Source organism: Macaca mulatta, chromosome 4 (assembly GCF_049350105.2).
Source record: "Macaca mulatta isolate MMU2019108-1 chromosome 4, T2T-MMU8v2.0, whole genome shotgun sequence".
Taxonomy (NCBI): Eukaryota; Metazoa; Chordata; class Mammalia; order Primates; family Cercopithecidae; genus Macaca; species Macaca mulatta.
Window position 1 is genome coordinate 113,657,486 of NC_133409.1, and position 13,154 is coordinate 113,670,639.

Consider the following 13,154-nt stretch of genomic DNA (forward strand, 5'->3'; position numbering starts at 1 on the left):
ACTCTGTCGCCCAGGCTGGAGTGCAGTGGCACGATCTCAGCTTACTTCAATCTCCGCCTCGCAGGTTCAGATGATTCTCCTGCCTCAGCCTCCCAAGTAGCTGAGATTATAGACGGCCACCACGGCGCCCAGCTAATTTTTGTGTTTTTAGTACAGACGGGGTTTCACCATGTTGGCCAGGCTGGTCCCAAACTCCATACCTCAGGTGATCTACCCGCCTTGGCCTCCCAAAGTGCTGGGATTACAGGCATGAGCCACTGCGCCCAGCTGACAATCCACTTTTAAAAATTGTCAGTTACCTTTAAATAATATATCTTGAAGATTAGATAATGGACTACCTATGCATTTCCCTTAAACACACTAGCCCCCACTTGGCAGCCTGTCTGTACCTTGCCTCCCTACTTCCCTGAGGTATTATGTTCCACCTCATACGCATTCCAAATCTAAAACAATCAAACAAACAAACAAGAAAAGAACTGCTGTCACTTTAGAGCCCTAAGAAAACAGTCCCCTTCCTCCAACTAGTTTAATCCTTTCAATATGGTATTAGAAACATCACTTAACAAAAATATTAAATCCAGAGCTCAGCTAATTGTATCTAATTCAACAGTAGCCTTTTTATTACATATACAAAAGCAGCCACAGTATCTACTCTCAACATGCAATATGAATAAATCTGTAACCATGATCTGTGTAAGAGACGACATTTTCAGTCAATAAAACCAATGCCATACTCACGGTGAAGGCTGGTGGGGCTGGTTTTCAGCATTTCTTGGTGTTTTGCAGGCAGCAGGCTTCGCCATGTCCCTGACAACACACCTGGGGCGCATGATAGACAGCACAACGCACTATTAATTATAAAAAGGGTAGAACATATCTAGAAATTAAACACGGTACTGAAAAACAATCTAAGGGAAAGTCTTTGCAAGCCCCTTCAATATTAACCTTGGGGCCCCAGCAAAGTCTTTGGAGTTGGAAATCTTTGACTCAGGCTTCCAAAAGCTCAATTATACCCAAATAAAATCTGTGCTAGCCTCTGTATTTGACTTTCCTTTTAGCATCAATAACATGATTGTCAGCAGCTTTTCCCATAGCAGAAAAGCTACTGAAAGCTTTGGCATGACCACATGCCAAAGACGTCTGAAAGCTTAAAAATAGGAACAGCTGTTGCGTTGATATGTTACATTTTGAGCAGGATATTCTGTGGCTTTTGCTATTTTACTAAAAAATACGGACTTTTGTTTCACACCATCAATCACCACACAGGTCTTTGTTTGTGCAAAAAGATCTGAGAGGCTTCAAGGCATCCCCCTTGTTCAAAATTTCCTCATGCTAAGAGGGAGGAAGAGATCAAAGACAAGGTTCATATATAAAGTGTGTGTGTGTGTGTGCGTGTGCGCGCGCGCATGTAAAATAAGAAAGGATACTCCAAAATGTGAAAAAATTAAATGTCTTTGTGTCATAAGTCATCCATCACAAAATAAATGTAGATGGTAGACAATATAACAAAGCTCCAAAGGGCAGCAGGAAGAGATATTCCTACTTTCACGTAAACAGGGCTTACAGAGCACTGGTGACATTTATTGGCAGAAATCAGAAAACACCTCCCTCTGAGGATGAACATGGATGGCTCAGATATTCCTTCTCCTCAAAAGCTTTAAAATAAACATAGCTCTGAATAGAGAAGGCTTGGTTATAAAACTTAGACCTCACATCTTAGTCTTTGCTAAATGGAATGCCCCTTAGGATCCAGAAGGCTTCAAATATGAATCTGGTTCTTAAGAGCTTTCATGGAGGCTTCTTGGAGATTTGACTACCCTGCTCATATTTAAGGCCAGTCATGTTATTCCAGAAGTGGATCGCTGGTGAAGCAGTGGTAGATAAACTCTTTTCCCAGAGCTTAAAGCTGCATGGCAAATTTCTCCACTTCTGAAAGAAATGATACAGGAAAACATGGACACAACGCACAGAAACGTGCACACACACACTGCTCATTCCAAACAAGGTCAGTAAGACTTCCAAATCAATATGTAACGTGACAAGAAAAGAAAACGGTGCCATTTCAAAGCCTCAACACACCTTCCCTTTGGGATAAAAATTTTAAAAAGTGGTGTTCATCAAGAGTTGATGCTAACCTTTTAAGGAATTGGTCAAGAGATGTGAGTCAATGACATCCACAGGAACCACAAAGCCTTGTGTTCTTTCCCCAGTGTCATGGAAGAAGGCCAATCATGCATCAGCCTTTAAAACATTCAGGAAGGCAGTTGCTAGGGAAGTGTAATGTCCTAGGATTTCTGAGCTCTGAAATTTTAATCAAACTTACACAAGCTAAAAAGTCCAGCAAGTTAAACTTCATAGCATTAGAAAATCTTTAGCAATTCTCACATATGCCCCCCCCCTTTTTTTTTTTTTTTTTTTTGGAGACTAAATCTCCCTCTGTCACCTAGGCTGGAGTGCAGTGGTGTGATCTCCTCTCACTGCAAGCTCCGCCTCCTGGGTTCACGCCATTCTCCTGCCTCAGCCTCCTCAGTAGCTGGGACTACAGGCGCCCACCACCACGCCTGGTTAATTTTTTGTATTTTTAGTAGAGATGGTGTTTCACCGTGTTAGCTAGGATGTCTCGGTCTCCTGACCTCGTGATCCACCCGCCTCGGCCTCCCAAAGTGCTGAGATTACAGGCGTGAGTCACCGCGCCTGGCCGCAGCATTTTTAATCTACACGCACTGATTTGTGAAAATATCTGAAATATCACCAACTTGGAAAAATGCTAAAGAATTAAATCTATGAGAAACCTTAATTCATCTCTTTTTTTCCCCTCATGTCATAGGTATTCATACAAAGCTTTCAAAGAAAACAAATCTACTACTTAATATTTTTTAAAAATATGTGCTGAAGTAACTATTTTCTAACAAATATAAGGTATTAAGCAACACTAAAGGTAGGTTTGTAAGCAAACTTTTTTTCTTCTGACTAAAAGGCCCTATCTGCTGGGCGTGGTGGCTCACGCCTGTAATACATCACTTTGGAAAGCTAAGGCCAGTGGATCAGTTGAGGTCAGGAGTTTGAGACCAGGCTGGCCAACATGGTGAAACCCCATCTTTACTAAAAAAATACAAAATTTAGCTAGGTGTGTGGTGCATGCCTGCAGTCCCAGCTACTCAGAAGGCTGTGGCAGGAGAACTGCTTGAACCCGGGAGGCAGAGGTTGCAATGAGCTGAGATCGTGCAACTGCACTCCAGCCTGGGCTACACAGCGAGACTCCATCTCAAACAAAAAAATAAAATAAAATAACAATTTAAAAAGGGCCCTATCTTTGTAAGAAAATTCTTGTCTAATTTCAAGTCCCAGTGGTTTTGGTTTAAAATTACAAGTTGATGTACTGTTTCTGTCTATGTATGTTATAGAATCTTTCTGATAAAAATTTCATTCAATTTTTTGAACTTTAAAGTTTTATTGAATAATAAAAATAAACACATTAGTATTCAAAAGCAACATATTTAGAATTATTTTGAATAAAACAGGAAAACAACACATTTTCCATAATAGGATATATCCTGGCCACAGGACAAATATTCAAGACTAGAGCAAAGCAGCTAGCTGCTGAATCTGCGTTTTAAAGGGAGGAAACTAATTGTTTCAGGTTGCTAATTATTTACCCAATTTCGGGGGGTTCTAAATCATAGCAATAGATATTCCTGCATTTTCTAATTTGACTTTTTTTTAGCTAAAATTTTTTCTAGATATAAGAAAGAAAAGGAAGAAAGTTCCCTACACTCAGAGTAAGACACATCAAAAGTATACTCACAAGATTTTTGCTTGTGTAGGTTACCATTTCTTTAAAATTATAATTAAATTGCATCAGTTTGGAGGGATAAAACCTTAACACTTTTGACAGTTTTAACGTATGGAAACTGTGTAACCTCAGCAATTTCCACTATCTCCTATGCATTAGACTTGGTATAATAATATAAACCCCCCATACTTGAAGAAACACAACAATGATATTTCAGTATGTTGCAGCTTTTAAGGTGTTTGTCTCTGTGTGTAATTTACTCCTTCAGCCAGACATAAGGAGACCACAAACGCTGCCACAACGCTGACTTCCCAGAATTACCATGGATTGAGGGACTAGGAATTCAAAGGGTTTGACCTCTTATCCTTTGCAAAGTCTTTAATTACTCAGTTTTATCAGATTGGGGCTCTTCCACAGTCTTCTAACTGAATGTGAGCATTCCCTCATCACTGAAGCATCACTGAAGATTTATGCAAATAAGACATTCTGCAACCGCCTCAGGGGAATGCTCCTCCTGACTCCACCCTCAGCACTGCTGGGTTTTATGAATGGCTGCAATCAATGCGATGAATGGTTGCCAACTGCCCACTCAGCCACTTCCACTCTTCAGTGCACGTACACACGGGAGAGACTAACATTGCCACAAGCCTGCAGATGAAGCTATGGCAAGGCTTTCATCTCTCCAAACAGGAACTAAATGTGCTTTCAGATACTTAGAGTATGTGAATTAAAAATTCTAAATGCCTTCAAGAAACACAATTTACATAATTACCTTCTCTCTTTTGACTTTCCATTTTGGTGCCTGCAATCACTACCCTCTACCTTCCCTCCCAAAAAAAACCACTATTTTATGTTAAACTTTATCTGAATTTGAACTTTAAATGGTTTTATCTTTCATGACTAATGTCAGGAAACTAGTTACTGTGCAGGAAGCAGCCAAATAGTAGACTATAGCACGTTTACATTTCTGTTCTCAATGTTATGGTTTTTGAATTTTCCTATAATAAATGGAGACAATTATCTCCAAACAGTGTTGGAGAAATACATGTGTTTGTGTCTACTTCCCAAGTGTTATTGTAGTAGTCCACATTGGTCCTAAGAGACCTTAGGAGCAGTTAAGATAATGTAAGATTGACAAAATGAAATGTTTTTTAAACATACAATTTTCTGATTTGCTGATCACTGATTAAAAGTACCTAGAAACAGACAAGAAGAGACTTCAGGGACTCTGTAGCTGGCCACCTTTCCTTCTACACTCCATATTCAGTGCTTCATGCCATTCATCAACATGACATTAACCATAAAGTACCCCCAATCCATGCAAAATTCCTATTTCCTGCCTGAGTCTCTCTTCTTAGCTCCAGTCAGACATCTAACTGCCTCCTGACATTTTTACTTGGGTATTTAATAGACCTCTCAAAATCAGCATTTCCAAAATGGAACTTTTCATCTTTTTTTCCCCCAAACTTGATCCACCAGCAGCCATCTCCTCCTTGGCTGTTCATAACTACATTTCTCCAGCTGTTCAGGTGAAAAACTTTAGACTTAACTCCTTGTTTTCTCTCACATCCTGTGTCCTATCTACCAGACTGGATGTATTTTCTAAATTTGTGCAGAATTTGACCACTTACCAACCCCTCCACTATTGCCACCCTGTCCTGAGCCAATATTGTCTTTCATTTGAATTCTCACCATAGATTTTTAACGGGTCACCCAGCATTTACTATTGTTCTCCTGGAGTCTATTCTCAACACAACAGCCAAAGTGACTCTTTTGAAATATAAATCAGGTCCTGCCATCTCTACCCAATAGTTCCCTACTTTACTCACAAGGAAGTGCCTGAGTCCTTAGGATAGCATCAGAACTCCCAGCACTACTCCCTGCATCTACCTTTCCTGCCTTGAGATTTCTGCACCAACCTTTCCTTCTGTCTGGATAGCTCTTCCCAATACTGGTATGACTAAACCCCTTACTTCTTTAAAGTCTTTGCTCAATTGTCAAGTTTTTGATGGTTCCTACTCTAATTATCCTACTTAATACTACAATCTGCTCCTCTCACTACATCCAAATATTTCCATGCACGCTTCACGTTGCTCTATTATTTTCTGAGATGTACAGTCTCTTACTGCTGAAATATGAACTTCTCAAGATCAGAGATCTTTGTCTGTTTGGATCACTGACATATGCCAAGAGCCTAGAACAGTGTCTTACATGTGATAGCAACTCACCACATATTTGTACAATGAATAAAGAAGATACAAAGAATGAAAATCTATGGATTTCAAGCTTGAGTAATTTAATATGGTAAAATATAGTGATTTAAAACAGAGTCTAGGTAATAGTTTTTGTCATAGCAAGTTTCTATACAATATTTATAAAATATAAATGACCAACAAGTTTTATGATTTCACTAACTTCACTAAATTTGTGTTCATATGGTTTGAGTACGGTTCACTCTCTTTCTCAACAAGAAAAAGAGTATTTCATAGAATATGACTTATGTAGTGGAAAGGACTCCTTAATATACAATTACTGCTTTGAACCAGTGAAATACTTTTTAACATCTGGTGTACCAATATTTTATCAAATAAAACACTAAAGTAATTATATATGGGGAAATTTCTTAATAGTAGAGAAAACTCATCCTTTTTTTCTGATTTTTTCTGAAGAGGGTAGGAAAATAAGAAGAACTTCTACTTATTTGATACCTATCATGTACCAAAATACCCACAGCATATCTCACGTATTCTTCATACCACCCTGCTGGGGGATATGATTCTCCTACTTGGCTGATGAAGAAACTATGGATCTAAGAGGTTAAATTATTTTTCCAATGATAAATGGCAAATGTTGAAACCGTAAGAAGTCAGGATTTTAATCAAGATTGGTTTGGTATTAAAACTAACATGCTTTCCACCATTCCAGCCATCTGTCTTTAATACTTAAAAGATGAATGGAAACTGATAAACATCAACTATGAAGTTACAGAGTCCAGCATCCTCAGACATGTTTCGATATCATTGATTTCCTGATATAGGTATATTTCTGAAAGTATTCAAATCATCCTACATAATTCAGTGTCCTTTAAACATTATTCTAGTATTACCAGATCATATTCACGAAATATTACATAACAGCAGAACAATGGTGACATCAGAATATTGAGCTGCCTAAACTAGAAGGGTAAAGTGACCTTAAGACCAATGGCAAAACTGGAATACTGCAAAATGTGAAATTCAAGACAAATTATCTGGTACATAGAGAAAGGGTTTCTATAATAAAAAAAAAAAAAACAAAGAAAGGTGAAAAGACAAAAGATTCCTTTGCAAGACAAGTAGCATGCAATTGATAAAAATATCTTCAAATATATATTTTAAAGAAGGTCTTTAAAAGTGACCTCATTTCCATTCACAAATCCTAAAAGAGGAAAAGCTGAAGAATATTATTTTAAAACTCATTTTATATAGAAATTTGTATATTCATGTCAATTATCAGTGAAGAAATGAGCACGATGACTGTTACCCATAAGATGAAGATGGAACAGTGAAAATTCTACACCAGAAGGGAAAAGCGAATGTTGACATTTCAAAAACCCAGATACACTAATTGCAAACCATCAGGTCCTGTTACACCACCAGTGTGTATTCAGGGAAGATTTAGGAGTTTATGAGTAATTTTTACTTTCAAAAAGTATGGAAGATAGGTGAAGTAGGTTCCTAATTATAAGACAAGGGAAACCAGCTGGCCATTTTTCACAGTTAGTGATGAGAAATGTTGACCTTCCCCTGAAGAGCCCAGGAAATTATTCACAAAACAATATGAAAAGGCTAGGATTCTAAAATAAAGGTGATAACAAGCTAAAGATTCACTGCAGAGATTAATGCGAGATTTTAAATTTTGGAAATCAAATTTTTCAAAGACTGATAAGAAAAGAAAATAATAGGTAAGAAGTCAAGTCTCCGGTCTTCTTAATCATTGAAATCCACCCCTTTATCATCCTTTAGATCTCCAGCATACAAACAAGCTTGATTCTATAAGTTTCTCATATTGTTTCCAATATTTTGGCAACATGTCCCATTAACCTCTTTTTACTCAAGCTATTATTTTCTGTTAACACAATCAGTTTATTTCTCCATCCAGCAATTCTTAAAATGTTATACTTACTTTACTTACTTATGGATTTATATCTGCTACCATTCCTTACATATTCATTCTCCTATTTGCTTTTTTTTCTACTTACTAACCTGCATTAATTCTCCAAAAACCATGTGCTGCCTGCAAATCCAACATAACTTTAGAAAAACTTAGAATGCCGGAAATTTCCTGCCACTAAACCTGCAAAGGAAAACCTGTTCATTCCCTATGATAACAGAACAAAACAACACCTATCCATCGAGAAGTAAGGAATTTCCAGAAGAGGAAGCAATAGTCAGTGTATCAGAAGGAGGTATCAAATAAGATGAGGTCTGAAATCATGCTTTGAACTCTCCAGAAGGAGAAAGAGGTGAAGCTCAAGTGGAACTGCAGTGGGCTGAGAAGTAGGTTGATGTGAAAATAAAGAGAGAATGAAGATAATTGCCACAAGCATAGACGAAAGCCAAACTGAGAAAAGAGGGCATAATGAAGGGAAGATGGTCTTTTTTACTGACGGGTATAATTCTAGGTGAGTAATTACCCATGGGAAAGGGAGAAGTTAAAGATACAGAAAGAGAAGAGAGAAGGGGAAGTGGAAGCAAGTGGTAGGGTGAGGAAGGGGAAGAGGGAGAGAAGAGGAGAAGAGTTTAGTGAGGAAACAAAGTTGCTGAGGAGGTAAACAGGGATTACATGAAATAAACGCATAGGGAATTATTTCTCAAAATGTCACCTTTCATTTGACCATAATGGCCATCTCCATTTTCTCCCAGAAAGATCCATGCAGGACAATGCTGCATTAGATTCATTTTGGAAAGGTTTAGAGAATGAAAATGATTTCTCTATCTCTTCACGTATTTCTAACTCAGTTCCTAGAGGCAGAAACTTTGGCTTGATACTTCTTTCCCACCTGTACCTGTACCAGAGGTGGGGAAGAGGGGAGACATCTGAGAGGACTCTCTCTTCCCACCTATCATTCACTAATAGTTACGTTTTCACTATTTAGTGGGGTCACTATGTCTTCTGCAGGAAGAAATTGGCAATTTCCTCTTTGGCTTGTTGAATGCAAAAAAAAATTTTTTTTTCACTTTTTCTTGAGTACCCAGCTTCTCTACAGGAAGCACTGTTGGGCAGGCCTGGGTGGGGCAGACTCTGCCAGGCTTCTAACTCTAGCTAACTCTCTTTCTTTCTTTCTCACTAACCCATGTCTACTTGAATATTTAGGTAAACACATCTGAAGCCTGCTTAGAAGGGTTAGTCTTTTAGATTTAGAGTGAGTTTTTTTAAAAAAAGAAAACTAATTTGGGAATGACAATCTGCAGTAATTAGAGAGGACATGAGAAAAACTACGAAGACGTCTAATATCTCCAGCAAGGTAGGAAACATAATCTGGATCCATAGATTCAGCCTGTTTTGTTCCATGACCCATGACAGAAGGTGCTTCTGTGTGAAACATCATCATGGGCTTCAGTTGCATAAACAAAAGTCCCAGTCATTTTCTTTTCCACTAAAGAAAACATATTGATCAAAAAGTGAGAATGACAGTATTACAGGAATAATCTAGGAACTAACACAGGTTATCTTAAAGATGAAATTGTTCATAGCTTTTAGTATTTCCATTTCTACTAGTAAAGAATTCCAACACCCCTCACAGCTAATTTATGTCTTACAGCCCAATTGAAAACCACTAGTCTCACCTGCTGGCTTTGTCACAAGCCAGGCTGCGTGTAGTCTCTCCATCGTAAGAAACAATCACTAACTTCATTGAGAGAGAGGTGAGAGACTGTTCAGTAGGCAATAAGATCAACTTAAACAGGTATATTAACTTTCTCAAAGAGAGGCAAATAACTAAAAATGGTCGTAATTAACTTAAAAAATCACTTCAGCAAAACAAGATGAATGTCAAGAAATGTAAACCTATTTTGATATGAAAAGCAAAGAAGAAGAAGACAGGAAAACAACAGTTAATAACACCAGCTAAGATTTCTGGCCCCTAAAGTGGGCCTGGAACCATGCACTGAATCCCACATGCTTTTGGTCATGCCACATAGTCACATATCATATATTATCACTGGTGCTTTGTGAGTTTAAAAAAGGGTAATGCCACCCAAATTACAAAATTTATTTGTGAAATATCATAGTTTCTTCTTAGAAGCACAGTTCATCATTTCAAAATTACCTGATATCTGTGAAGTATTTTGTGTTGAGCAAATAAATTATTTCATTGTCACTCAAGTTGTAGCAGGAGCCATAAAATTACAATAGAATATTTCAAGTTGCAAGCATTAGTCTTTAATTCACATCCTCTTGCCTACTGCAATGTTGTAAAAGAGTAAGAGAGAGTTGTCAGATAATGGTTGTCCACGCTTTAAATGTTCAGGATAAAAAAAATGAAATTTGGTAGCAGAGGGGGAAATTGATGCCATTTGTAAGGATAATTGCCAGAGTTATTTTACAACTAAGAGTTTTCTGTTTTCTATTTGTATCACAAAACCACAGCTCTTTGAATAATGTTTTTTAGGTACTTCTATGTATCTAAGTATGTCTTTTCCCCACAAAGCATTCCCAATAGCTAAATACATATCTACTGAGAGGTCCTACAATGGTTCTTCCTTGGTGGGATTTAAGTGGATTTTAAATAGCTAAAATAAAATGGGAAAATGAAACTTGGAAAAGCATTAATGAACCATTTCAGGCACTACTTTCAATTAATTGTAACAATTTTTTCAACTGATTCACCTGCCTACAAAGTTAGAGAAAACTGGAGCCAATAAGATATGAAAATGTGTTATTACATGGGCTTTTACTTTTGGAAAAATATTTAAGTGTCATATGAGAAATATACACCTTTCATTTTCTATTGTGAATGAATATTTCTTTATTTTGTCAAGAGGTCATGGGCCTCTTTTTCCTAAAATATGACACACACACACAAAAAAAAGAAAACCAAATCAATTTGACACTTACATGGCAACTTTAATACTGGAATATGATTGCTTCTTTCTCTGTCTTTTGCATGTAGAGTGAGTAAAGCAAATAAATCTTGTAAATAACTTTTTCATCCCCTTCATCCAAACTGATGGACATATGAGCAAACATTTAGGAAAATATGGATGAACAGTACGGCATTTGAAAAGTTAATCTAGCAAATAGGATTTCTTACTCCTCACTGACAAAGGTGAACATGCTCCAAGACATCTGCTTTCCTCCTTGACCTGATAGGGCTGTCATTTTTGTGGCCTCACCTGAGCTAATTATTCCTGAATTGTCATTTCAAGACTTCACCTCCCATTACCTGTCATGTATTAAATCTGTATCTACCAAAAATTCATAATTCCTAATATAGTTTATTACCTAAGTCAGATAAATCTACGTCACATTTTTAGAACATCATTTTGTCACTTTAATCTCCCTTCCATATTCTACTTTTCTTACATCCAATTACCTGACCCCTTCTCCCATTCCTTTAATTTTTAGTCCTTTCAAAACTCAAATGTAATGAACTCCAGAAATAAGTTCAGGCTATGTACTCTCATTTATCCACCACCGACTTCTTCAGGAAACATGCATTCTTATATAAGCATAAGAGAATTTGTTTAATAGCAACAGTCCAGCTACTGGGAAAACATTCAAGAAATGTCTACATTGGAAATACATGAAATGGTAGTGGACTCCACAGCTTCACTGGGAAACCCTGATGATTATGACATCGAATCTTTACATAGTGATTGAATGTAATCAATGAACAAATACAGGAAACCTGCTCTGTGCCACGTACCATGACAAATGTTATGATCACCAACCAAAAACAAGTCATTCTATTCATCAATAGTAGCAATAATAATAACATATTTATTGAGCACTTATGATAGGGACTTGTTTAAACTCTTTGTATGCATTAACTCATTTGTTCCTCACAGCAACTCTATGTGGTAAGCAGGTTAAATAATAACATCTTGATAAAGCCTTTACACAGCTCTGCCCTGTGTAAGTTGCCACAGCATTAGATTCACAAGCTGAACTCTTATTTTATTACTAAACCATTTTATTTCCTTGAAGTTGCTTAAATTAATTTTTAATTAAAATTTAATTATATCCAAATATAGATAAAAATAACAAGATCAAGCATAGGAATCTTGAACTAATAACATAATAAAGGCTGACTCTTTTTACCCTAAAATGTTAAATATAAAATATATTTATTTTATATAATAAAATTTTAGTTTATTATACTTTTAATATGTATATACACTGTCATGTCATTTAGTGTTCTTGAGGGTTGTAAAATAATTTTAATTATATTATCATGTATAACTAATATTCACCTTGCTCTTTAATGACACTTCCAGAGTTCTAATTAACCCTGGCATTTACTTTGCATGTACTTATTTATAGATTCATGTGTATAGAAAAACATCAGAGTGTTTCAAACTCTAAGACTGAAATCTGTCGCCACTTTTGTTAAAGCCATTAACTTGTTCGTTAGCATTCATGCTTCTACTGTAGGCAAACCTAAAACTACAGAGAATTCATCAGCCTTGGGATATCTAACTCTAATGTTAAAAATTCCTTACTATTGGAATATTATTTTTAAAATGTTTACTGAAATCTGCCTTTATGTAACTTTCATACATCACTCCTATAACTTTGCTCTTGAAAAGCTGCATAGAGTAAGTTTGTTGCTCTTCTAAAAGAACATCTCTGCATATATTTAAATTTAGTGGTCCTGTTTCCCCTTTATCCTCTCTTCACTTCTGTTTTTCACCAGTCCATCAACTGTCTCTCACTAAGCATATATTCCAGAGACCTAACTACTCCAGAGAAGTTTTTGGTTAATAACTTTCTTAAAAGTTCACTCCCTTTGTTGTGCAATATTTTTACTCTAGGTCCAATACAAATGCAGATTTTACAACCCTCTCCAATAACCAGATCATATGAAAAGACCAACTGACAGAAATGAAATTCAGGGCAAATTATCTATGAATGGCTTCCAAACCTGGCTATCCATCAGAAATATCTAAAGAAGCTTTTAAAGGGAAGACTTCTTTGGGTCCCAGCTTGGACCTACAGAGCTGGGATTTGGGCTCAGAAATTTTCATATTATTAGCTCTCCTGGGTGACTCTCGTGTGTTCAGGCAGGTGTTTGGGAACTGCTGTTGAAGAATGAGTCATTCATTCACTCAACTAGATGAAATGAGTCCTTTCCTTAGAGGCAGCTAAACCCCAAGAG

General features: G+C 36.9%; 1 protein-coding gene across 1 annotated transcript in view; it reads right to left on the reverse strand.

The window, feature by feature from the left end:
* Positions 1-13,154, reverse strand: part of RIMS1 (regulating synaptic membrane exocytosis 1) — a 491,022-nt gene that overhangs the window by 409,336 nt on the left and 68,532 nt on the right. Inside the window, exon 2 of the mRNA XM_077999766.1 lies at positions 739-819. Coding sequence (XP_077855892.1) covers positions 739-819 — 81 coding nt within the window. The remainder of the gene's footprint in view (positions 1-738; positions 820-13,154) is intronic.